The 26,490-nt window shown below is 50.8% G+C and overlaps 7 protein-coding genes across 7 annotated transcripts; 4 read left to right on the forward strand and 3 right to left on the reverse strand.

Moving 5' to 3' along the window:
* Positions 1 to 2,109: 2,109 nt before the first annotated feature.
* On the reverse strand, positions 2,110 to 2,795 carry N0V96_004543 (uncharacterized protein; the record flags this gene model as incomplete). The annotated part of the gene is made up of 2 exons (XM_065757140.1): positions 2,110 to 2,524; positions 2,791 to 2,795. 2 exons carry the CDS (start codon positions 2,793 to 2,795, stop codon positions 2,110 to 2,112), a joined length of 420 nt encoding a protein of 139 aa, XP_065614353.1.
* A 283-nt stretch (positions 2,796 to 3,078) lies between these two features.
* On the reverse strand, positions 3,079 to 4,060 carry N0V96_004544 (uncharacterized protein; the record flags this gene model as incomplete). The annotated part of the gene is made up of 2 exons (XM_065757141.1): positions 3,079 to 3,990; positions 4,052 to 4,060. The coding sequence occupies 2 exons, from the start codon at positions 4,058 to 4,060 to the stop codon at positions 3,079 to 3,081; spliced, it is 921 nt and encodes a 306-aa protein (XP_065614354.1).
* Positions 4,061 to 7,201: 3,141 nt separating this feature from the next.
* On the reverse strand, positions 7,202 to 8,401 carry N0V96_004545 (uncharacterized protein; the record flags this gene model as incomplete). The annotated part of the gene is made up of 1 exon (XM_065757142.1): positions 7,202 to 8,401. One exon carries the CDS (start codon positions 8,399 to 8,401, stop codon positions 7,202 to 7,204), a length of 1,200 nt encoding a protein of 399 aa, XP_065614355.1.
* A 549-nt stretch (positions 8,402 to 8,950) lies between these two features.
* N0V96_004546 (uncharacterized protein) lies at positions 8,951 to 10,168 on the forward strand (the record flags this gene model as incomplete). The annotated part of the gene is made up of 1 exon (XM_065757143.1): positions 8,951 to 10,168. One exon carries the CDS (start codon positions 8,951 to 8,953, stop codon positions 10,166 to 10,168), a length of 1,218 nt encoding a protein of 405 aa, XP_065614356.1.
* Positions 10,169 to 10,375: 207 nt separating this feature from the next.
* N0V96_004547 (uncharacterized protein) lies at positions 10,376 to 15,917 on the forward strand (the record flags this gene model as incomplete). The annotated part of the gene is made up of 2 exons (XM_065757144.1): positions 10,376 to 15,691; positions 15,915 to 15,917. 2 exons carry the CDS (start codon positions 10,376 to 10,378, stop codon positions 15,915 to 15,917), a joined length of 5,319 nt encoding a protein of 1,772 aa, XP_065614357.1.
* Positions 15,918 to 16,981: 1,064 nt separating this feature from the next.
* N0V96_004548 (uncharacterized protein) lies at positions 16,982 to 17,899 on the forward strand (the record flags this gene model as incomplete). Its single annotated transcript, XM_065757145.1, has 1 exon — positions 16,982 to 17,899. One exon carries the CDS (start codon positions 16,982 to 16,984, stop codon positions 17,897 to 17,899), a length of 918 nt encoding a protein of 305 aa, XP_065614358.1.
* Positions 17,900 to 20,522: 2,623 nt separating this feature from the next.
* On the forward strand, positions 20,523 to 21,397 carry N0V96_004549 (uncharacterized protein; the record flags this gene model as incomplete). The annotated part of the gene is made up of 4 exons (XM_065757146.1): positions 20,523 to 20,582; positions 20,781 to 21,191; positions 21,252 to 21,262; positions 21,367 to 21,397. The coding sequence occupies 4 exons, from the start codon at positions 20,523 to 20,525 to the stop codon at positions 21,395 to 21,397; spliced, it is 513 nt and encodes a 170-aa protein (XP_065614359.1).
* Positions 21,398 to 26,490: the final 5,093 nt, after the last annotated feature.

The raw sequence follows: 26,490 nt of genomic DNA on the forward strand, positions 1-26,490 counted from the left end.
AAGTAGTCCAGCTGGACAGGTACCATGGAACTCCGATATCAATTTCGTCGAGGCGCACGTCGGTGAGCCTTCGCGAATGAATCCGTGTCCACGCTAGACGAGGCGGGTTCTGACAGGATGCCAAGCGCCAGTCAGCACATATCCATAGGTAGCCAGGAGTCCTCCAATGTTTCACTGGCACGTTTCTTTTCCTGGTGAATGTAAAAGGGCAAAAAGGGCGCCACAATAACAGAATCTAAGAAAAGATAGAACACCTCAAAAAAAAAAGCTATCTTTGCATGTGCTTCTCGACGTATACGCACCCACTCCGCCTCGACACCTCTGTGCCTCAGCTACCCCGGTAGGAAGTAGTTCTGTATTTTTGCACGATTTTACTTCAATGGGGACGAATGCCTCAGAGTAGATGTTTACAAAGAAGGATTAGTGGTGAGACCAAGTCATCTGCCGCAGAGAGCGCCTCCACGACATAATGAGACAAAAGTGATGTTCATTGAAGGTATGCCTAGTAAGTAATCCTCTAGACAGGATGAAAAGCAGGCAACTATCGAATATTGACTTTGACCCCTTCCTCCGAGACTTGCTTTTCCAAAAGAGACGCGACCCCGACCCTTTCATAACGATCCTCACCATGATCATTGCGGCTTTTACAGATGACGAGAACGTGGGCTTTCGCTTCAACGCCCTCTTTGTTACGACCGATGACCACAACTCGTAAGTCCTCGACTTTGACCTCATTCTTCCTGTCAAACCAAATTTGTGATGCGACTTGCTCTTCACTTACGTCCATGCGTCTCGCAACACCCCGAAGAATAGTATGATCCTCATCCCGACCGAAGTATGACGCTCCTGAGAGCATATCTGGATGGCGAGAGAATGGGCTTTCGAAATCACTACTGGCCCACTCAATCTTGTCGAATTCAAGGTGCATGTACTGAATCTTTCCGGTCTTAGAGAACCATGACCAAGTAGGAACCAGCCACGTTGACTGAGTAATGCTTATCATGTCTCCTGGTTGGGCACGTCTCCAAAGAATACTTCGGGCAAAGTATTTCTCAAAGGAACCGTGGGCTGCTTGAGTTTTGAGTGCCCGGGCCAGTCTTGTTTGCAGACCAAGGATGGCGACAGCCCGATCGGAAGCCATTGTGAATGCAAGCCCAGAGTACCTCTCGTACAAATCTTGAATTAGAAGCTGTCTTCCGTCTCGGTAATGATCTAATGCAGACCTGGGAAAGTTGGCGTCTCCAAGAAACGCAGCTTTTGAGCTAGAAATGACAGGTTAGATGGTCTGTCATTACAGCTTCGGGGTAAGGCCCGGCTTCGGCTCACTTGTACAAACGGCCAAGAGTCTCGCACCGTATTCCGTCTCCACATTCCCAGTATATCTGAGTCGAAGTGAAGTAGATAGAGCGTCTCGATAGAGCTCTTTCCTGCAAGACCCATCCTCGCCTGTTGATCTCCGCAAGCTCCACATCTCGATGGAAGTCATCGATGTGTGCGCACACATACAAGTCTGGCGATCCTTTCACCCGGAGATGGACGCTTGACCTGGGCGGACGATCAGATAGGAAGCCATCCATAGAGGATTTGGCAGAGGCTGCACTGATAGTGCAGTATGCCGCACTGAAAACTTCTTCCATCTTTGTTGACTCCCTTTCCCAATCGTTTTTGTCGTCCTGTATTATGCATAAAGTGTCAATCCAGATGTATTCTTTGCCGAGGCCGCGAGTAACTGTGATTGCGTCCTGGAATGTCTTGGGTAAACTATCGAAATCAATATGTTCCTGCAATTGAGAGTAATTATTCCGTAAGAGACAAAATCTTTCGTTCTTCTGCAGCTGGCCCCAACAATGGCTGAGGGCAATGTACTGGCAACCAGAAAGATTCATTGTACTGCAGTTCATAACCTGGATTGGATTCGTGACTTTGACAAGGCGGGTTGGCATCTCCAAGTTCTCGCGTGCCACTTGACGATTGCATGCGACATGTGTATCGCAGCTTTCCAGCCACTGCTTCAAAAGAGTGAACTGTTCTGGGCTGTTCATTTCAGGCAGTCTCGGCAATCCCAGCTGCCATCCCGGCGGGATGGCGCAACCTAGATGCAGCTTTTAGCTAGTGTAGATTTTGAATATCTGACAACTGCGTACCTGGTTCAACATAAATCGAGAGAAGATTTGTCCCGCCGTCTACGCATACTGCCGTACGGGTCTGGTATAGCTTGACAGTTTCCGGAAGCACAGTGTCGTTATGTACTCGCTTCAGAGCGTCAAGAAGTATTCCGCAGAGATCGCAGTCTAATTGAGCCTCTGATGGCCTAAACTCAGCAGGGTACAGAGCTTGCGGCGATGCTCTACTGCATTTCGCGCAGAATATCTTCTTTCCTGTGAACAGCGGACCCGACTGTTCCTGGTCAATGGCGGTCAGGGCTTGGAAGGCAAAGCCATTATCAGCAAGAGACTCCCAAGAGTCATTAAGCTTGCTTCCTTCCTGAACAATCTCAAAGTTAATCTTTTCTGCATCGATACGACTGATCAAGGATTATCAGATCTAATAAACTTACGATCTAATACAATGTTAGCAAGGTGTTGTTTCCTAGACCTTGATCTCTGACTAACCAACTAGTCCAAAATGTCATTAACGACTGCGATAACCGGAAGCATCTAAGTGAGATGGGAAGGTAACTAACATTCTGGTGAGTGTAGTAGTCAATATGATGACACATTCACGTCCTTGACGAGACGCATACTTACATACTTAAAGTAGCCTCAAGTCAGTGCTCCATATCTATTGTACTTCATTTTGGTGGATGATTTTACTTACTTCCTCCAGTGTAGCAGTCACACCATTATCCCTTTCCTCCGGCAGCGTATGGTTAATATTTGGCTCCTGCTCTTCAGTTGCCTTGCGCTCGATACCAATTAGTCCGTCAAACTCGTCAAGGTTGTGTTCGCGAGCAGGCAGCGAAGGCTTGGTGTCACTGCGTTCGTAGTCATGTCCTGGGGCTAGTCCATCATCCGTGGTGCTACTTTTGAGTTGGCCATTGATCAACTTCGAGAATTGGAGTTTCTCTCCCGCTGAAACTCACACAGGGTAGTACTTTCTCTGGATTCTTTTCATCTCCTTGTGAGCTTCAGACGCTATTTCACGATGCTTGGACGAGCTGACTTTGCTATCTCTCGACACGTTAACGACGAGAAGCCTCTTTTCCACAAAGTTCAGAAGCTCTCTCCATGCTGATTGCGACGGCAAATCCTTAAACAGAGCTTTGATGTGGCGTTGTGTTTTAGATTCGACACGATACTTCTTCTCGTTGCCTCTGCCAGGCTCCCACTCCCAGAAGTATGCGGTTTCTTCTCTGAATTTCCTCACGGTATCAAAACCGCGGGAAAGCCAAATCAGTGTCTCTAAAGCAACACATCCCATGGACCAGATGTCATATGCTCTTGAACGAGCCTCGTGGGCAGGAAGCTTCTTGTCTCGATCCATATCCATCTCAGGGGGTTCATACCGAGATGTTCCTGGTGGCGTCATGGTAAGAATATCCTTGGCTTTTCGAATTCTGGTCGCAGCATCTAGCTCGTGGAATGTAGTGAGGCCCAAGTCAGCGATCTGCAGTGTCTTTTTATTGTCCACGTCGATGAATAGAAGAATGTTCTCAGGCTTCAGGTCCCCATGCCTGCAATTGACTTTATGCAGTTCATCCAGAGCACCGAAGAGGCCAGTGAGCTGCTGGAAAATCCATGCAAGCTTGTTTTTGGTCAACGAACTCCCAGAGTTACGACTCCAGTACTGGGCCAAATTTCCTCCTTCTGCCCAGGGGAAGAGGAGGCAGCGATCTCCGTGGTGCTCGTATGCGGCAATTGGCTTGATCAGATGGTTTGACTTGTAATCTCTCAGCCTCTGGAGGTTACTCGCTTCTTTGTCGAAATATTTACGAAGTTCAGGATCTTCGTTTGCCTTCTTCAGTGCAATTGGTACAGAACCGTCTTTGTTCTAAACGGCGGGGTCAATGATATGTGACGTAAGCGTAACATAGCTGGAGGTAAGTGCTCACCCTCGGCATTTTTGGGACCTTGATATGCGCTGGATGGACGTTGACCTTTGAAACTTCCCCAAAGAAGCCTTTACTTTCTTCTCTCTGATCGAAGCTTAGGTACGGAAGTACCGTATCATTCTGGAATCGAAAGCGAAAGGGTTGGTCTGCTCCGAATATCGGAGCGATGAATCTCCACTGATAGACATTGAAAAGCGTTTTATCGTTGTGACCCCAACCCGGAACGTGAAGTGGTTCCTGATGACCAGTATTATCCGGAGGCGGAGATGGATGCCAATTCCAGATTGTATTGCGGCCAGCAGCGTCTCGACTCACTCGGAATTCGATGGGGAGTGATTCGTTGTCGAAGGCATGGAATTGGAGGGTCCTCAACAGAGACACCCTCTCGACGTTGCTGGTTGACATTGATATGAGGGTCAGGAAAAGTCGAGCAGCATCGGTCGTCACAAAGTTAACGAGGCTGGGGTCAGTGCCAAGGTTTGCGGCTTGGAGAATGCCGACTACATGACTTTCGTTGACAAAGCACGGGAACTTGTCATTCGGCAAGAATTGACCTCCATCATGATTGTAGCATAGATTGTCGGTAATCAGTTGGCCGAATGAGGAAATTGTTTCGTAGTCCGGGAGCCTGCGGCACAGACTTGGGGTTAGCCATCTTTGAGAAGCGCTTTTTCAAAGGTCATAGAAGAATATTCGGGAGTCGACAATGTTAGATTTTAAACTCTCACAGATATGGGTTTCGTTGGTTTTGGCCATAAAAATAGCCATCATTGGTTCCGAGACTGTCCATGGTACAATATTAGGCCACTACGACCCTTGCCAATGTATGTTATCCAAGGAGACAGTGGTTCACAATCTCCACAAGATAATTTGAGCTGGGGGCGGTCGTTATTTTAGGACCAGCCAAAGTAGATAAATTAATGTGCAATGCTCGGGCACCTTCACACCATCACGAACAACGTTGATTTAGGCGGACATCACTCGCTTGCTTGGCATTTCTTTCCCTCGAATTCTGACTGGTTTAATTGCGATGGTGGCACGCCTCTTGATTGCCTTGCGTCTGTCTGGTTTCGTGAGGGGGGGTTCGCATCATACAAAGACCGGACTGGAGGCTGAGGGGTGTCATCGGGACTGAACATGACCTTACTACAAACTGCAAACGTATAAGCGCTTAAGCAGGCTGCGGCTCAAGCACTGAGCCATGTGTCTGCGAATGCATGCGTGTTGCGTGATGAGGGTGGGGGGAGGAAAGGCGGGGAATAGGTTGAGCTGGGAAGGTGGATAATGAGAAGAGACCTGCAACACATCTTTGTGAGTGTGGTGTATGGTAAGTAGCTAGCCTCTCACGAATCTTTCCGTTAGCCCCATCGCTTGTGGTTTTTGCGAGTTTCCAACAGAGTCCAATGTGCCCAAGTGTTAAGGAGTCAACTATCATGAACACGATCCTTAAGCAGAGACGTCGAAATCTACGTATTTGAAGTCGAAGCTCAACAGATTCCGGAGAGAAATCCTCCGCACAAGACGACCGTTTTTATTTAAGCAGGCTACATGCAGTCAGCGATAGGCTTCCGCGAGGCAACCTTATCATGGTCCCCCATACGACGTTGGGTCTGCTCTTCCTGTTGGTTGCGCCGCAGATTATGCCAAGACGTCCGGTCAGTGGTGCGCCAATCGCCCGGAGATATTGCGTCGCTTCTGTGAACCAGGCGTGAGACAACTTGCATATGTTCCCAAAGGGCACCCCAGCAGCTAAGTCAGAAGTATCCCCAGCCAGATTGCGCAGGGAGGCCCGCGGGCGCGCCCTCACCTACCTCCCCTTCTACGCAATGACGAACTGTTGTAGAAGAGTCAGTTGAGAGCTGTGAAATGATGGGGATAAATCACAAATTTGGCTAGGAGATATTGGCAAAATTTGCACCCATCAATAGGTTAACAAAATAACTAAGCATCCACGACTTCGTGGGTGTCTGGAGTTGTAGTACTTGGAAATCGACATATGAAACTGTGAAAGGGGTAAAAAGTATCTTGTAGTTTGTCAAAGTGAAGGAAGAAACCAGCAAACTCATCATGCAAAGGGAAATGAGAGTCAGGTGTCACGTGATCCTACATGTTATTAATGAATTGCTATATATTTGTAGATTTGGAGTTACATCACGTAAAGCAAAGTCGATTTGTTTGATCTCCAGCTACAATATGAGTGCAACAAACTCTTTTGTAAACTGTTAAAGAGTGAACCTACAACTCATATATTTAACTCCTTCATACTGTTGGTCTTGAGCTTGTAGTCGGTTGATGGGTCTAGTGTTTGCCGATGTGTCGCTCAAGTGTTCCTGAATCCCTCGCCGCTTCAAACAAGGTGAGGTGAGGTGATCGTTTGGGCAGGAAATTGGGTTACAAGAACCAAGTCGCTATGTATCGACGCTTATGTGATCACAGACTGTCCGTGATAACGACGTACACACAAAATGATTTTAAGCACTACGTATCGTCTTTTGAAATGTAGTTAGAGTACTACTTAGGACGTTGGAGGTGCAGTCCTGTCGCTTAATCAAGTCCGCGATGACGGAGACTAAAACATGTAGATAACCATATGAACCCTGAATCGCTTAGTTGGGGCATCATAAACTACGTATATATGCATGCATGCCATCTTGTCTGATAAGCAACAAATCCAGTTGCCCATACTTCCTCTCACTACCTACGTACGACATGCGTAGTTCGGAAATTCCTCATAACAACAAACATGAAGTAAACCAACATATGCACCGAAAGTATGATCATCGAAAGTAATGACTCGACATCATGTACAGATATAGGAACACATAAGCTTAAAGAACACTCTTCGCCAGCTTCTCCAGCTTCTCTACGATCGTGGAGAAACAGTCTACCACGCTGGCATCGCCCATCTTCCCAGTCAAACAGCCAATAGCGATATCTCGGAATGTTTCCCCAGCGAAAAAAGACAATCTCTGGTCAGCATGTTTCAGGAGTCTTGTCTGGGCCGTTGTTTTGGGTTTGTCCTCCATCTCTGGCGCTACCAGGGCTCCCCTATCAATCTGATCGGCACGAGACCAAAGCCCAATCTCGAGTAAGACGACACCAAGAGCTAAGCACATAGTCTTTTAGCATTCATCAGTACATCGGCAGATTTCACGTACCATAGATATCATGAATCTTTCCGAACCGTTTCGTAGGCTGACCCCATCTCTCTGGGTGTCGGTAGATATTTCGTTTCAGTTCTGATTCGCCAAACTGGTCGGAAAAGTCGGAGTCTTGCCGTGAGTATTCGAACCCGACCAGTCTCGCGCCCACGAGCGCTGTAGACATCCCAGCGTGTTCGGGAAACAGAATTATATTCTCCGAGCGGATAGACTTGTGGACCCAAGAGTACGCGTGAAGTCGCTGTACGCAGGTTGCCAACCTGTGTGCTAGGCGCAATCTGGCGGAGAGGGATGGCCGCCCTGCTTTAGATCGTTCGTCGAGGAGGTTTGAAAGAGTAAGTGGCGGTGCCGATGGATGAATATGCGTTGGGAGCTTGAACAAGAGACCGAACCTCCGACCTGGTGTATCTTCAAAGTAGTGCGTACATGGGAGGACTGCCAAAGCTGGGTCGCTCGATGGAGCATCATGCAGCAGGGCGGCCAACTGAATTACGCGCTCCCGGACGACGACCGCACTCACAGCACTGCCTGAGTCTGGTATGTAACCCTTTGACTCGATTAGATAGCACTCATCCGAGCCTTCGAGATTGCCGAGCTCAAAGTTGGGGAGTTTGGACGTGATGGACAAGTCGCTCAAAAGTGCTTCTTTCGCGTATGATCCAGGGGAGATATCTGCGGGTGCCGTGATGACCAGCTTCCTCAGCTCAATGCCCCGCAGAAGCCCTATAGATCCTGCATCGACATCTTTTTCGAGTTTCTGAAGCCTCTCCAATGTCTCAAAGAAAGTCGATGGCCACCACGCTGCCTCAAGTAAGGTCTGTATTCTTTCGGTCCAGGCCTCGAACTCAGATACAAGCTTCTCGGTACTGCTTTTGTCAAAGGCTACCCAGAGCATTTTCTTCGCCCACCCCACTGACTTTTGCTGAGCAATGGCGGACTCCTTTTTTGACGATGAAAGACTCTTGACGCGGTCGTCTTCCGACATGGATGCCAAGTCACCAAGTTCGAGGCTCTCAGATCGGTCCTGCACTTTGTACTGTCCTCTCACCGCAGCGTATTCCATCAAGAGTCCATAGAGCTCTCTTAGCAGCCCCAGGATATCATCGCAAACCGTCTTTGGCAGGTGCTCGATCAAGCAACCGGGCATGGCCGGCGCAAACTTGCTGTCTTCAAACAGAACTCGTTCCATAGAGCCTAGTCGGGTTCGCTGAATCGAAAACCGCAGCCGGAGGCGGTCGGCATCCTTCCCGAAGTTGCTATAGTTGGTCAGGGTGTTGTCTATCGTGGAACATATGGGTTTGATCAGTGCGACAGCACCGAGGACTAGTCCAGCGGCCTCCATGACGCGGGGGAACCGACTTTGACACGAGCTAGATGAAATGATTAGAATGTCGAGAGGAAATCATTGAAGCGTAAAATAAGCCGTCGAGGAGGTAGCTAATTCAGAGACCCTGGCCGATTTCGCGACATTTCAGTGGCTCAGTTGCGACGCTATTCCTACTCTGTCAAGAGTTTCCTGCATGTTAGGCTGCAACGCGTCAGGTGGTGCAAGTCCATCTAGATTGGGGTGCGGCTGAATACGAAATGTATCAAGTCAGACCATCGGAATGCGCGGGAACGCTGCACCTGAAAAGATAAACTCTTTGTAAAAGTCACAGCCTGTCCCCCCATTTCTAGGCCTGGTGACAACCGTACAAATAAGTCCACCTCTTATGACGAATAACAAAGTCGACCCGAGATGAGTTTGATATGGGACGTCCGCACTGTTCTTGCCTCTGAGGCACTTTCGTCAGTCAACCAATCCGATCCCGAATCAGCGACGACAACCAGAACAACAGCCGAGCTCGAGCCGATCGATGTGTGGAACTACTTGGTCAGTCTAAGTGAAGATGACACAATCAAAAACTCAGAATCGCCGGACGACCACGTCAAACTCACACACTTCAAAGATGCCGACTTTGATCACAGTTGGGATGCGGCCCCGGTTCATCTCGGCGACGGCGCCTCTTATTCTGTTGATAAAGTCACTCTAAGCATCAGAAGAGATGACGGAAATCCTATCATTGTTGCGGTTAAAAAGATCAACTTGTTCGGCAACTTCGAGTCCCGAAGTGATTGGAGTGCCGCTACGAGACATCGCTCTGTCGCGACGGTTTTGAAGGAGCTCCGCATTCTCTCGATTCCATCCATCGAGGAGCATTTAAATATTGTCTCTTTATTGGGATTTAGATCTGAGCATACGTCGACATCCGCTCAGAACAGCACCAACGTCTCCTTGGTCATGGAATATGGCTCACACGGAACTCTCAGGGACTTTTGCAAAAGCCACTCAGACGATGAAACCTTCGATCTAGTAGCTAAGGCTCGATTCATGCATGACATTGCCAGCGGGCTAGCTAAGCTGCACAGTTGCGGCATTGCCCATGGAGATATCAAGTTGGAGAACACCCTTGTCTTTGACGGGAACAAAGGGCACTTGATAGCAAAGCTTTCTGACTTTGGGCATTCGATTCTCGATCTCTACGATTCTGAAGAACCGCAGGGAGTTTATCTTGGGACACCGCTTATGAATGCTCCTGAGGTGAGAACTAGACGTCATGCTCTCCATCACGCACAGGACTTCTTCAAGTGCGACATCTTCTCGTTCGGCTTGTTGATATGGGAGCTTCTGCTAGATGGAAAACATTACTTCACTACACTGCAAGGCGCTGAGGATGCAGATGAAAGCACCGACATGATGGCATATCTATGCGACCTCCCAAAAGACGAACTTCTTCTCCAGAGTCTGAAATACTTGCAAGGGTTGCCCGAGAAGAATGAGGCTCCTCTGATTCAATTGGTCATCCGCACTTTGCAGGCTTCGCTGAGGGATGATCCCGAGAGAAGACGCGGTATCGAGGTCATTCTGGCCGGGTTCAGACAGCACAAAGACTTAACTAGGGATGATTGGATGTAGGCACCAGATATTGATTAGCTGAAGTGCATTATTACTGACAACAGCTTTAGGAGGGAAGGCACGAGCTCGTCCACACTCAGTTCACCACCAGATCAGGCCCCTGGTTCGAGTGTAGGAAAGGCTTTGACGACCAGATCGGTAAGTCATGAATCTCAGATAGTTCATGAGTCTTTTTGAAGTATGCTGACCGACAAGGCTATTCCCCGAATGCCACGTATCATTCAAATCGACTTTGTGGACCAAATCTTCCGCATCTCAAGGGATGCTTCATCGCTGACCGAAAAGCGGACTGCTCTCTTCGAACTAGCTATGTGCTATGTTCACGGGGTTGGTATGGGGAGACCGGACTTGAGAAAGGCACTTGATCTGCTTACGGAGTCTGCGCAGCTTGAGAGTGCAAAAGCTCTTGGGCTTATCTTTCGACTTTACGACGTCCTCGGAGTCGATCCCCCACCTCACTTGTGGCAAATACCCCATCAGCTCGTTAGAGTCGAAAAGGAGTTATTAGGCATCAAAGGCGATGACAACTTTGTCAGGCGTCTTCGTTTACACGAGAGATGCAAGCAGCGGGATACCTTGAATCGTTCTTTCGACATCCTACACGAGGGCAACCCTATAATCGAAGGCATATCCTTGGATCGTGTTGAAGAGAGTCTGAAACGTTTGAGTTCGAGCGACATCAGACTCGAAGATTTGGAGTGTATCTCCCAGATAGAGGAGCATGACAGCGTACCAACACGAGAGAGCCTCCTCAGTGTTGCTGTGCGCCAGGGTATCAAGCCTCTGGTCGACTTTCTGTTACCTTCAGAGGCCTCTGGATCAATCAAATCTAGGATGATTAGGACGGACAGTCTACTTACGATTGCCTGTCAGGGAGGTCATCTCAACGTTCTCGAGCTCCTCCTTTCGAAGGATGTGCCAACGCGCCTCACCGAGGGCCATCCCGAAACACCCTTCCACTGGCTGAGCATGTTTGAGCCTGAACAGGTCGAGTCTGCCATGAACTTGCTTTTGAGCAACAACGACCTCAAAGAAAATCTCAGAGTCAGCGTGCTTAGCCCTGGAATTGAAGTGGGAAACTGCTCGTTTCTGGGCACCGCGCTCGAATTCGCCATTGCCGCGAACAATAGTCCACTTGTTGACCTGTTCATCAAGCGCACATCGAAAAGTTCCTCCAACTACCAGCTACACGCAATTGGATGGACTCAGAACACATTTTCTTTGGCCTGCTCACTGCATCTTCACGGCTTGATTCCGAGATTACTTGGCCCAGAAGAGAACTACCGTGCGACACGATGGACAACCTCATCGGCTCAGTCATCTAGTCTCTTCTGTCTCCTCTACCCCCATGACGCTCTACTACCACTGTTGGTCCATGGCCAGATGTCGCGAGTTGCACTCGAATCTACGATTGACCTACTGATTCAGAATGGAGCTTCTTGTGCTGAAGAGGATCAACGTGGGTCATCCATACTCATGAAAGCCTTGAGCGCTGCACCGTGCAGATTCACTACGGATCTGCTGCTGGCTCTGATCGATCGCGGGGCACGTTGTACACTTCGTGGTAAAGAAGCGTTGATGAATGCCGTCTTACGCATCTGCAAAAGGGAAGACCGCACCGGACCGGCCATAGTGAAGCTTTTGCTAGAAAAGGGGGTGCTCTCGCCAACGATTGACAATTTGGCGGTCGCTTTGGAGCAGGGCAACACGGCTGTGGCATCCGTTTTTCTTGATTTCGAAAGTGATGGGAAAAGAATCGACGCCAATGATCCTTTCGTAGCTGGTGATGCGTCCTTTTCCTTACTTTTCCTTGCGACACCATCCGGAAATGCATCTACTGTCGAACTTCTCCTTGATCACGGAGCCGACATCAATTCCAAGTGGGAAGGACGAACGCCCCTGGAAGCGGCAATCAGTTTGGAGAAGTGCGACGCTGAGACTATTGATCTCTTAATCGCCCGAGGCGCGACTCTAGTATACGGCAGCTTCTCCCTGCTACATCGTGCAGCTTCATTGGCTTCCCAGGTCAATGGTCACCATGTTCTATTTCATCTCCTCAAAATCCCACAGATCAGAAATTTGATAAACACCACGACAAATTTCGATAATGAAAAACCCAACATCACGCCTCTCAACATAGCAGTCTATTCCGGAAATCCTGCTGCGGTTCACGCCCTCCTCCAAGCCGGAGCTCTCGTCGAGACAGGAGACGCGCTAGATTTGATTTTGCGACTCGCGGTAAATGTTGGCCGACGTCCTCAAACCAGTCCTTTGTGGGACAAGAATACCATCAATGAAGAGAGTCTCTACAAGTGGCGCCTAGACATGGAGAATATTATCATTACCCTGCTGGGTAAAGGAAATCCAGGTCACGGGAGGAGTAGTCTTCACATTGCTACTGAGTTGAACAACCGACCAAGAGTTATAGAGCTAGTCGAACGTCACGGCTATCGCATCTTTGTTGGAGATAAAGAAAAGCTCCTGCCTACAGCATACCTAGAAGACTTGGATAGTTTGAGTGAGAATGGAGACGACCCGGAGTACCTAGAGAACCTGCGGCTACTCCAGGAGTACATTCAAACTAAGCTCCTTGAAGAAATAGCACGGGATTCAGACAAACCAGATTTCATCGAGAAGATGCTGGAGGATCTCTCAGTCGAAGACGACGCAGACCTTAGCATTGAGGATGCGAGAGTCACTTTTGAGAAGGCTCTCTCAAACCTTGAGACCGAACGGAACGAAATCCGTCTATCATTAGGTGATGGATTCGAAACACCTTTGGAAAGGGAAACGGAATTAAGAAATTCTCTTGAGACGCAAAAACAAAGACTGGGAGCCACTCATCTCACAACTTTGAAGACCGCGACTACCCTCTGCGACTTGCTCGTATTGCTTTACAGGTTTGACGAAGCTTCACTCCTCAATCAAGAAATACTCAAAGGCAGAGAAGCCCAGCTGCCTTCGGATAGCCCGGAGCTCTTCGAATCTTTGCTAGATAGGGTTTGTGTCCTTGCAGGTCAAGCCAAGACTCAGGAAGCCCACGAGGATGCTCAGAGCATTCACCAAAGGGCAGTCGACACGTTCGGGATCACACATCCCGTGACGCTCAAAGCAGAAGCCTTTCTAGCCTGTACATATTCCATTCTTGGGCAGTTCGACCGTGCGATATCCATGGCAGAAGGAATCTTGAGGGCCTACGACAACCACGACTTGGATGAAGACGAAAAGTTCGAGGGCTATCGACATTCCTTGCTGGAGCTGAAATGTAACCTTGTGGCTGACTACTGTAAAGCCCAAAGATTCGACGAGGCGGCAGAAATAGCGAGAGCCTTGCCATCCTCGCTTCTTTATGTCAAAAAAAGAGAGTTTTTCCGCACATTCGACGCAATCATCAACGTTGCTGCCAACTTCGAATTCTATCAGCGATTTGAGGATTCCGACTCTATCTATCGCGCCATAATCAAAATGTGCATCAAGACGCATGGGAAAAAGAACGCGTACTGCACCCGGCTTGCCTTAGAGAAGCTTGCCAACAGCTACCAGTCTCGGTGCTTGTGGAAGCAAGAGTCAGAGACGCGCCAAACGCTGGTTGAAGTTCTCAAATCGGCATCGAGCGCGGCAGACTATGAAGCATCAACTCAGATGATCAATCTAGCCATCTCTTTGAAGAACGAGCAGCGGTTGGTTGAAGAAAGCGTCGTTCTCGAACAGGTTCTTGAGGGGTATGAACTCTATCTCCAGCCTGACCCTCTGGACATTTCCCGTGTCAAGGTCATGCTGTGCGTGAATCTTAGGAAACAGAAGCAGCTCGACCGGGCGGAGCAATACGGGCGTGAGGCTCTTGAGGAGTATCGAGCTCACCTCGGTCAAGAGCACGATACAACTGTTATTGCTCAATACGCGCTTGCCTCAATCATGCTTCTCTCACATCAAGACAAGGCTCATGATGCTATTCAGCTTCTACAGCAGAATTTGGACATCGTGACTCGCAAGTTTGGCGAAATCCATCCAGAGACCAGGGCTGCAACTCTGCACTTGGTCAAAGCCTACCTTGGGGCCAAACGCTTTGAAGAGGCCGAAAAGGCAGCACACCAGTGTCTCAAGATCAGCGGCGAGGTCCCAGAGTCCGGCAAGGCTTTGGAGCAAGCATACCACTATCTCGGATACGCCAAAGAGCTCCAGGATGAACTCGACGAAGCTAGTACGTTGTATAGAGCCTCGATTGAAATAGGGCTTGACAGTCGCAATGGGGTGCACTCAGATGTATCACTTTATACCATGAGGCTCTTGGCAGCAATTCACGTTGGAAACGAAGACTTTGAAGAAGCTGAGACTCTTTTGCTGGACATCTTGGCTGCGTCGCCGCAGGTCTATGGGACAACCCGCCCTGACATGGCCTGTCGCGTCCACCACTTACTGGGACGGGTTTACGAAAATACCGATAAGGCCCAAGAGTCCGTCGAGAACCATACTTTGGCAGTAGATCTGGCTCGTGAGGCACTCGGCGAAGATGCAGAGGAGACTCTGTGGTTTACGGAGAATCTTGTCAGTGCAAAGGTGGCGACTCAGTCGTTCCGAGAGGCACTACAGCTTGCTGAAAAGCTTCTGGCACATACCGATGAAGAACTCGGCGAGTTCCACGAGCTCTCGCTCGCAGTCAAGCAAAGCCTCCTCATCATATACCCCGAACTAGGAATGTGGCCAGAGTCAGAGCGCCTCCACCGGGAATTCCTCCAATCTTTCGAACAAACTGTGGTTGACTCTCCCGACGAATATGCCTTTCTCTATCGAACCCTATCAAAGGCATGTACCAAACAAGGCTTCCACTCCGACGCGGAAGTTTTCCTTTCGAAATTCTGGGATTGGTATCAAAAGAGCGAACCAGACAACGAAGAAGAAACGATCGAGGTTATGGCCGAGTTGGCACGAGCCCATGCAAGAACGGGAAAGTTCGACGTCGTAAATCAGTTCATATCCCGCATGCAGACCACAAGCGAGTCTCTCTTTCCTGACGATGACTATGACTTTGAAGATGAGCGGGACATTGTTTGCGCATCCGCGCGTGCAGATGTCATGTTCCTGGCAGGTCAATGGGAGGAAGCTGCCAAGTTGAAGCAGAAGTATGTGGACCTCCAACCCACCGACTTGGATGGGGTATTCGCCTTATTGGATATGTACGAGACAATGGGTGAGTACGCCAAAGCAGCCGAGGCTCTACCTTTGGCCATTGGCGCTGGTTTTATCCTCAAGACGCAATCAAGTCCGGAGGTTCACCAAGTGACGATCGCCAAGGTTGCTACTTATGATTCGAGGATTCATACAGCAATAGGCGATTTCGAACTCGCCCAAGAACAGGCTACTTTGGCAGTGAATCGAGCATCAAAGTGGGATCTCAGCAACTTCACTTACGCCGAAATATATCGAAACGCTCTCCAAGCCATGATGACTTTATATGAGAAACTCGAACGGGACAGAGAGAGGGAGGAGACAAGGTTAAAGGTCAGTAGTGGTCTTTTGACGAAGGTAATTTCTCTAGCTAAACATTCTATGCAGCTCATGAAAGAACTTCGGCGACAGGAAGAAGCCAGGTACAATCACTTGGACGAATTGGCACGAAATCAGGAGAAGGTAAAAAGCTTTTTGACAGGGATGCTTTCAGTAGCAGATCCATAGGAACCTAGACAGGATATACGGGAAGGCTTGATACGAATTTGCTTTCTTTCTCTTTTCTGATATCTGTCCTCAGTAATACATTATGCAGTGTCCGTTCCCCTAACCTCAGCGCAGTTACATTTTGATCCTAGTATAGAGACTTCTCATTTGCCCTTCTATATACTTACTCCAGACGTCCTGGTGTGTTTCTGAAAGTACGCAGCACAGTAGAGTTGTTGGAGTAATTCAGCTCATAGCCTTGTGAAAGATATTCAGAGAGCTGATACTCGAATGGCTCACTTACGTAGTGTATTTGATACTACAACGAAAGCTCCTCTATAAAGGTACCTTTCATATTCTTCGCAGATATTTCCTCGTCCTGTTATTAGACAAAAGTTCTTTCACCTAACTATTCAGGGGTAGTCTAAGGTAACGCAGTCTGACATGATTGAACCCTTACCCAACACTTTTCGGGTTCGGAAAGTCGGACAAAAGTCTCCACCCAAACCCAAAAACCCGATCCCGACCCCCCGCAATTCTACCCCGGGCCCCGAGCCCGAACCCGAACTTCACGGCCCGTGCCTCCATACTCTCTTATCCAAGTACATCGGTAGACACCATCTTAAATCGAGCAGCTGAACATTCGGATTCCAAACATGAATTGCCTTTCAATAGCGTTGGAATGGCAGGGCTACTGCCTGAAGGGGACTCCCCACCCTGAACCCAAGTGGCTGGTTCTCCGACCGCCCGAACAATCTCACGTAAGACGCACTTCCCGAACCAAGCGCAATGAGCCTCCATGATAGCATACCGTTGATAGCCATCAAGACTAGCAATTTAGCAATTAAATCGATTGGGTATCGTAAATGCGCAGGGTCGGTTTGCAGGATAGATGTCTTACCTACCTGCTATTTCCTATTTTGGCTACGCCAGCTGCAACTCGCCCTAAAGCTCACATGTGAACGGGGAACGCCTTCAGATCAGCGTCTGACAAAGGAACCCCGCCAACATCATCACTCACAACGCAATAAAAGATGGGATTGAACCCGTCTATATCGTAGCTCCTAAGACAAAACCCACGCAACCCATCGTGACATCTATCCATCTAACTCACACAACCCATTAACCCACCTCCCCTAACCCAAATCTCCAACCGCCAAAATGCCCTACTTCTCCCGAAACCCCTCCTTCAACCTCTTTTACCTAGACGAAGGCCCCCGCACGGCATCCCACACAGTCCTCCTCATCACAGGCCTCTCGTGCGAAATGCACGACTGGTCCTGGCAAGTCCCCTTCCTCCTCTCCCACAACCTTCGCGTCATCTCCATCGACAGCCGCGGCCAAGGCAAATCCTCCGCCCCGCCGCCGGACCCAGAAATCCGTACCTGGCCCGGCGTCGCTCGGTCCGCCGACCCGGAGGTGATAGACTACTACCCGCAATCCACAGCCGAAGACATGCTCGCGCTGCTATCCCACCTCGGCATCACCAAGAACCTCATCGTTGTCTCGCACTCCCTAGGTGAGGCGGCAGGGTACTACATCGCCACCACCCGTCCGGACCTCGTGAAAGCGTCCATCGGCGTAGATCCCATCCACGCCTTCCCCAACGCCGTTCGCGAACGCGACACCTACCTCTTCAATGACCCCGACGCCCAGGATAAGATCATCCCGACCCTCATCGAGTTCTTCGGCACGTACTGCTACTCCCCCGAATGCCCAGCGTGGCAAAAGACGTGGCACCTCCGCCGCATGGCACAGTTCGACAAGGCCGTCATGTACGCGCTCTGCTGGGGCGGCTGGGGCGACGCGGAGAGCCTGGGCAGGCAGGAGAACGCAGTCGAGGCCTTTGCGGGAAAACTAAAGTGCCCGCGCCTGACGCTGGGTTCGAACGATTGGTATGTTGGCACTGATCGTGATCATCTGCCGAAAGGTGACGAGGCGCTGGATGAGATTGTGGTGATCGAGGGCAAGGGCCACTGGTTTCATCAGCTCGAGAGCGAGGAGTTTAATGGGCACCTGGAAAGGTGGTTTCAAAAGATCGGCGTGCTGCCGGCGGTAGAAGCAGGTGCGGCGTCATGAAATGCAAGGTCGTGTTCCAGCTTCCGGTACGTGTGTGTGGTTTGTGAGGGCATAGGTTCAAGTGCCGGCAGCGTTCATCGTATGCGGACTGCCGGCGACGCGGAGGGAAAGGCTCCTTCACGGGATGGTGTGGGACGCACCGTGCCGGGGCTGTGAAAGGGGACTGCCGGCCCCATTCTCGGCCCTGTTTCTCGTAACCTTAAACAACCTTGATCTCGCCTTGAACCCAGGCACAAACAAAATAAAGGGATTCGGTTCCTCAAGAGTCTTCTATTCTGCATCCTTGGATGTAGACGACTACCCAGTTTGCCTGTGAACGAGTCGAACTCCTGTCCATTGGGTTATCCGGCAATTGGGATTTCGAGCAACCACAACTTGGGATGAAGGTCCTGTCTTGTCAGCCCTGCCGACCGAAGCGGCGTGAGGGTTTCACGGAATCGTAGTTGAGTCCGTCGCCGATGGAGCATGGAGCCAGTAGCCGGCGCTGGAAAATGATGGCGGGTTGACTGACATCGGAAGCGCGATAGAGTTGGGCGTGTAAGAGCCGCTCATCGTGGACATCGCCGAGGCCCCGCAGTTCCGGCCAACATTGCCGTCAAACGCCGGCACGCACCCACTGTTGCGGCGTCAAACAGCGGCAAAGGCGGGGATGGATCATGGAGGAAGGCAAGGCGGGCTTCCAAAGTGAGTGAGGTGGCTGGAGCGTTGTGTCTGTGTGTGTGTGAACAGACGACTGGGCAGCAAAAACGGCAACCCGCCGGCGGCGGTGCAGTGGCCGTGAGAATGCCGTCCGTCCAATTGGGTGTGTCATGTCGCATGAATTACTTGCCGACTAAGTCCGTCGGCGATGAGGTCGGCCTGTAGCGGCCCTGTCTAGGATCCCGTCGCAAACTCTGGACGAGTCCGCTGCCGCCCAACTCCATGGTTGCGTTGCGAGGATCCGAGCTCTTCGCTTCTTGTGATGTGCGTGCCGTGAACGTGAAGGTCGGGGAAAGTTGGGGAAATTCGTCTGTGCTGCTTCATCCACGGGGAGATCATACTCATGGGTAAGGGTGGAAGAAGATGAGGGGTTCAGCAACAGACCCAAGCTCCTTTTCTGCCCTCTCCCCCCCTCCAAAGATCCCAATACAACGGCTTCTCCACCACCATAGCTATGAGGGATCTTTGACGTCAGACTCTATGGCTCAAAGCAGAGATCCAGTAACGGCAAGGGGCGTAAGGTTGCTGACGACGCCAAAAGCCTGAGTCGCCTTGCTGCTACAGGTTGCCCATGGGGCGAAAGGCATCTTCTCTCGAGTAAGTGAGACTGCTTGATCCTTGAATCACTGAACAAGATGCGAAGCGAATCACGATTCTGGCATCAGCTTGCACTATCAGCTGCTTTACGAAGTCCATGGGTGATAGTTAGGTTGTACAGATTGTGCCATTAGCCAACTCTGGTAAACTCCGTACCTGACTGACAAATGTGATGATTCGGCCTAACAGGAAATTCTAGCCCTCGTGTGCCTGGCAAGGTTCGACAAGCCTCAATTTCATATGAATTGCCGCGTTTTGGCATCCGAGACTTTGCCATCCATCCATCCAACTAAAGAGACTTTGCCATGGCTGAGCAGCCTTCTGGTTGGAAATAGTAGCAATGATGTCTTGGCTCGTCGTGGCTTGTGGATCCAGCGGCATCGCATGCCGCAGATCATCTGGCCGCTGTCAGGGTCCAACATCCTGCAGCTCGATAGGAGCACGCGCCAACGGAACGAGACCCTTTCCACGCGTGGGAGTGATTACTTAGCAGGCAGAGACCCTGATGCACGGAATCAAGGTGTCGTCTGTGCAACTTAAGCCTCATGTTCAAGTCTGAGCTCAGAGTTTTTCGGCCTTAGACTCGGCGTATCTTGGGTTCCTTTGACACCTCGGTCTGCCTTCTCAATACGGCTAGAATTGCAGGTTTGGCATTGAGAGGGCAGCATTCATTCTCTACGCCAGCAAAGCCTGTCCTCAAAGTCGGGTTGCTAACGACCAGCTGTGGGACAAGACAGTCCACAGTTGGATTCCCAACGAGAGAGAAGAGCCAACGAACAAAGACAGCTAACCACCGGAAGTTGCCCCGGAGGATTCTTCGAGGACGTCGTGTGAGACATTGCGCGCCCTAGTAACAAGCGCGGCGCGCTACTTGTACGCTTTTAGAGTTTGACCGGTTCGGGGCAGGTCAAAGTGACGTCTCAGTCACGTCCGCCACCACCGGACGGACACCAATAGGCTTTGTCCTGACCCAACTCACCGAGGTCGTTCGCCTGGCCTGGGGGCTACTGCACGCGCCGTGTTCGCCCGCGTTGCCAAGGATGAATGGTTGGTCGGCCTCGAATACATGGGATATGCCGCTACGAGCCTACGACTACGAGCGATCTTAACCGGGATCAGCCAGATCAAACATTCTCCAAATTTCCACATTTATCGTGGGGAGCTTCCCCAACCTTGCCTGCTAATCGAGTTGACCTCTTCACATAGCTTCGATGTCCGCAACTTCCCTTCAGGCGCGTCAGATTTGGTCCTGTTGGAGAACTTCTGATGAAAGAGTCGCTCGAATGTCGAGCCCACACCACCGGTGGATTGACGAGACCTAGTCGCCATGGCCAGCTTGGCCAAACCGCAACAGGGCCACTCGAGGGTCGAGGAGAAGCGTATGACGGTAAGCTTCGGAGATCCCGGCTATGAGATAATAACAGCCCATGCTGATTTGTGAACGAAGCGCGACGGCTCCAAACCACGTAGGGCATTTCTCTCTGCGTCCCAACAACGACGGTCTTCCGGGTACCCAGCATCATGGACATCTAGATGGAAACACCGTCAGCAACCTCCACCAACCCGACCTCATAGTGAACCGCAGGACAGCTCACCTGGGCCACTGATCCTTGCTCGAAGAGAATCCTCCCAGACACTGCTGGATTCGGAAGAGGAGCCCGAACTAGTTCTCTCAAAGTCCATCCAAATCGGTCCAGAAGTGTTGTCGGTGAACCGCTTCTACACCAACTATGCCGCGCAGGCGAGCATTCTAATATTCAGCCGACTTCCCGAGTACTACGACGTCGATCTATCCGACGCCAGCCACGCACGACATGCCACACACGCTGTGGCCTTGGCGAGTGCCTCTCGATCTCTACGTCAGTCAGGGCTCATGGTTGAAGCTCGACGGCATTACGGCAAAGCCATTTCGACTCTGAACCAAGCCCTTCAAGACCCAGTTGCAGTGCGTGACGACGCCAATCTGGTCACGTTGTTTCTGTTTGGCATGTTCGAGGTAAGCCTCAGTTGGTTCCTTCAAAGTTGACGCCTATTACGTTTCTGGCTTCCCCTCAAGTACGAAGTACTGTTAGTTCCTTATCTAAACCCAGCAGGTTATCAATGGCAAGCGGGGCACAAGCACGATTGACTTGCAAGAGAACGTATTCCCCCACGGGGCTGGAGGCTTGCAGTTGTTCAAGTTTCGAGCAGACCATGGCCTGACAAACGAAGTCGATAAAGCCTGCTTCACTTTCTTCTGTCATGCGGCAGTGAGTAATGTTGATCCTTTCTGTGATGGAGCACTCCAGCTGATCTCTCTGTGACAAGTTGATGGAAATGTTCATACAACGAGACCACTTGACGCCTCTATGGTCAATGCTTGAAGAGGTGGAAACTCCGTGGGGCAAGGGCCCAGTTCTCGAGCCGCTTGTTCGACAAGTGGTCGATTTCAAGAGAGCCTTTGACTTCAAGGTGCAAGTCCAAGGCAGCTTAACCAAGTTAACCGAAAGCCCACCGGAGGGTTTACTAGACCTGATCCGAAACGGCATCGATCTGAGCAGCGATCTTGAGGCAGCCGTCGCATTTCTCGGCTTCTCTGGCGCTTCAACATGCTCCGGACAGCAGCAAAAGGTGTTCAACGGTCTATTCTCACTGTCGTCTGAGTCATCCGTTGCCATCGCGCGAAGCCATTATCGTTCGCTTCGTGTATACCTCCTAGAGAGGATTATCGAATTACGGAACATTCTGAAGGAGAGCAGCGGCAAAGTCACCACCAGCTTGGGTCCTATGCCGAGTTGGTCGGATGGTGTCTCTGTCGTTGAAGACGTTCTTGAAGACATCCGAACAGTATTCGGCCTAGAAGGGAAGAAAGAAGCGCCAACCGAGGGCATTGCTTACCGAACTATGACAATGTTCTGGCCAATGGTGATGGTACGGACTTCATGTTTCGCAGGTCCTCATAACGGTAGGTGGGTGGCTGAAAAGATGTTGGAGTTAACCACTGAATCAGGCTTTGGCCTTGGTGTGGAAGCTGCAAGTGCTTGAAAGCATCGCTTCACATCACCGGGGCGTTGCACTGTTGAGACGGGCCGCTTGCCGAACAGACCATTAGACTTCTTTCAAAGCCTTCCTTGAGTAGCCCTCAGCTACAACGACAGGTATGTGGAAAATGGACAGTACGACTGGGAATTTCACGAAGCTAGGAAATCGGGCACATGAGAATGCATGTATGTTTTTGTCACGGACTGAAGAGTCACGATCGGAATGTGGGACAGAAATCCTCCCATAGTGATGGGGGACTTACTGGGGGACTTACGAATAAGATACCATTAATGTTTCAGAATTCAGGGCAAGGCAGGATATCCATCGCGAACCACGAGTTGTGATGATTATATCGAAGCGTGTTTCTGAGACTGGTTGTTCGCAGTGATTCATCGCAAGTCGGATGACAACGGTCACCATGTTCTACTACTGTTTTCTTCGAGCAAGCTCTAGGCGAGACGATATGAGCTCCAAGTGGTTGCCAAGCTCAAGCATCTAAGAATGGGTTCGGCAAAGAACATCCGGAGGGTTCATCAGGGTGGGTTATGAGTCTCGGACTGGCGTTGCCACGACGAATAGTGGTTCGCCGGTTAACTGCAGCGAGGGAAGCAAACAAGCCGCACGAAAGCAGAGAATGGTTCGAATGATTCTGGCAAACTGAGATGAGGACGACGAAGACGACTGCTCAAAAAGAGAGGCCGTGACGCGCAGGGTTTAAACGCATGCCTTTTTTTTTTTCACAGCAAACTGCAGACGCCACATCGAGACCTAGCGGTCGAGGGAGAGCAATGGCCTGACTCTTGGTGTCAACCTGGGGAGACCTTGCTTGTGTATCTCGGCTGTCGGAGGGGTTTGGAGAAAGTGTTGGGTGAGCGCAGAAAATCGAGGTTCGCTACCGGTATGGGTCGACAACAAGGGCACTGCGTGTTGGTTGGGGAGTACTAAGCGACAGTGCAGGATTGCCATTCTGCATTGCACACGAAGGTCACCTGGCGTCTCTAGTGTCAGGTACCTGGGAACCGATGTCTTTTGGGATACGTCCCGCTCGCAACCGCTTAAGCTGGTGACCGTCGCGCTGCGATGATCTTACGTGCGTTGGTCCTGCTCCGTCGGTCATCGCTCGTTGGCCAAAAGACTACAATGCAGTCAGGCTGGATGCATTTGTAAGAGACAGAGCACGTTGGCGATTGGATCGCTACCGAACTCTGCAACACCTATTGAGGGTCCGCATTTCGCTTCTGTCCTGGCCCGAGAAGTGGACGCAGAGGACAGGTAGGAGAAGCAGGTCCAGCGCATCGCAGCTGAGCAGAGTCTTGAGCAACTCGAATTTCCCATGATAGCGTTTGCCGGATTTCTCGAGTCTGGTCTGAAAGTTTGGTTGCGGGTCTCGAGCTCGAGTGGGCAGCTCGTTCGGTTTCCAAAGGCTATCCCGGCAAACCAAAGAGTAGGTGAAGGAGCGGATTGTGATCGGTGATTCGTGGAGACAAAGTCAAGTCCAGCCCGCGACAGGCAGGCAAACAACAGTGCCGTGCGCCTTGGAGCCTGGTTGGTCATCGTAGTGAGGGGCTGGTCGTTTGCTCTAGCTGCGCCGTTGAACCTCATCTGCACCTCCACGCATCCACGGGGTATTCGTAGTCCCATCACATCAGTCAATATGGACGAGATGGTGTTCCTCATTACTGCGTCCCAGGTTGCTGGCACTTGTTGATGCAGGCTGGTCCCTGTGGCATAAGTGTGGTGTTTTGCCTCTATTTTCGGTCTGCTAGCCTGCTGGCAACTCAGCCATCTGTGGTAGGAGCCCCAGCTGCGGCACAGCTGGATAGACAGTGCATACCAGGCAAACGAACGCTTACAAGATTGAGTGCAACGAGTCCAGGCTCCAGGGATGGAGAGGCCAAATTGGATGACTTGGCTAGGCAATCTCGTCAGTTCTCACATCCAGATTGGTCTCGAGGGAAGAGAACAATGACAGAACCCTTGACCTTCTTGAGGGAAGATCGGACCATGACCCGTCAGTGAGCCTCTTGTCTCGATCCTTTCATCCCCAATCAATGGCATTTTTCATCTCGATAACCGACCACGAGGTGAGGGATCAACAGCAACGATTCGGATCCGTCAACTTAACCGTGAACTTTGGAGAAGGCCGCACCGTGTGTTGAACGATGACGCCTCAGGGCCGCATGGTCTGACCGATCTGACCGACAAAACGGCGGGCTGCGTAGGAAAATGCAAGATATGAAGAAGGATGACGAATGAAGTTTCGATATCTCGGCCGTTAATGTAGCCAAGTCCTCAAGCCACGCCCACGTCTGCCCGGGAAACATAGTGCGTCGAGAAGGGCGGTCAGAGAATCGGAAGGCCAACAGGCCGAAGCATTGGCCTTGCAGGTAAAGTGAGTTGAGGTATGTGGCGACCAGAAGAATCGATGTTTTCCTTCTTTCATTTCTTTGCGGTTTCCCTTGATCTTTCACAGATACCTGAGGTTGCCATGAGGTATCTCAGGGAGGCAAGAAGTGGGAGGTGGCGGAAGGCAGGAGGCAGGATGTGGAGGCGTGGAGGTAAGGTAGGAAAGAGGTACCTGGGGTCCAGCCAAACGCGACTTCCTCCGGCACTGTGAGCCTGGAAGTGTGAAAAAAGTGGAAGGATCGAGTGCCGCGATTCACCCCCGGTCGTCTCATCTCTCATTTCGACCAGGGTTGAACGAATCGACATTTCATCCAAAGTGAGATCCAGACAGGCAGTCATCCGATCAACGTCTTGGGGCGCAAATCCAACGGGTACACTGCCGCCACGGCGTGGAAGTGAGACACCAGGGCAGACAGACAATCGAGGGTGCGAGACATTCTACCCGTCTTACGTGCCTACTGATTGACAATATCCGTAAGGCTCATTCAACTTCTTCACCTTGCTTCGTTCTCCAAGGTGAGATACCTATCTATTCTCGGCCGCATCATGATGATGCTGGGCACTGAGGTCATCCCAATTGGGGCTTAGAAGAGATTGCCGGGTATTGGCACTTTATTTCTCACTTATTCTTCTCTTTCCGAAAACATCAGTGGCAAGCATCACTCATTCTCACCTCGTTCTCATGCTATCGGTATCTCATTCTACTTGCCGAGCTTTCTTTCCCTCTCCCTCGTCAACAATTCTCTTTGTTTGCCGGGATCACCTCCATTTGACTGCCACCCTGCCGAGCCCTGCCCAGCCCTGTGTAGAAAAGAGCCTTGCGTTGGCCTGTGGAGGCATGTTTGTGGGATGCATATCCGCACATCATGTCTGGCAGGGTCTCACTGGCTGGTCCTAATACAGTGTGGCAGCCAAGAGGAAGCAGATGGGTTGGGGTTTTGCGTCTCACTCGCCCTGTAGATACTGTGCCCGAGAGATGCTCACCGAACCGTCGTGCCGTCTTACTATCCCGCTGTCATGCCTTTCCGCCTTTTTTGCTCCCATGTAGATACCACCCGTCGCCTTCATCCCCAGTCGGTCCATATTCAGACTACTGCATCTCATCTCACATCCTATCTCACACTAGCACTCCAGCACCTGGCGTGGAGAAGGTTGCGAACTTTCAATATTCTGAAATAACTCGTCCGGACGGTATATCATCAAGACCCGTTGGGGCAAGGTAAGCCATCCACCTCAGGTACTCATCCTCGTTCGTGTCTTTCTTCCGCCTCCAACTCCATCTCCACGAATGGAAGACGGTACCTACTTCCCCAGAATAAGCTACCTAAGGCAGGTTCATTCGTCTTGTACTTACTTCCTTGAACAAGGCTGCGTGCCAGTATCACACCTTTCCAGTTCTCATCCCTCAAATCCACCTCCACCGTGCCTTCCCTCCACAGTGCTCTGTTTTGACTTCATCCCTTGGCAACTACCCCCGAACGTATACGTTCTTCCTCTTGTCCCTTCCTCCCTCCTTCCGTCCTTCCCTACTTCCCCTTGACCCCTGGTCCTTCATCACGTTCATTCACTTCAACTCACACGCGCAACCACCACATCCTGGCTATTCCTCCCTCGTGTCGACATTTACAACTTGCAAGCCACAGCTCTTTTGATATTGACGCCAGTTCCAATCAGAGAAGAATCCCGTCAGGTCTGCCTCGAATCGGAAACAGTCACCGCTTCATTCCTTCTCGTCTCTCGATCCCCGCATTCAAACGTCTTTGGTACTTTCTCTCAACCAAGGCCTCCCCCCCCCCCCCCCCTGCCGCCTCAGAGAAGATCCTCTCGTACCCGTCGCCGCTCGCCATCGATCTGTCCGCCAATGTCCC

Source organism: Colletotrichum fioriniae, assembly GCF_027942845.1.
Source record: "Colletotrichum fioriniae strain IMI 355084 chromosome Unknown scaffold_4, whole genome shotgun sequence".
Taxonomy (NCBI): domain Eukaryota; kingdom Fungi; phylum Ascomycota; class Sordariomycetes; order Glomerellales; family Glomerellaceae; genus Colletotrichum; species Colletotrichum fioriniae.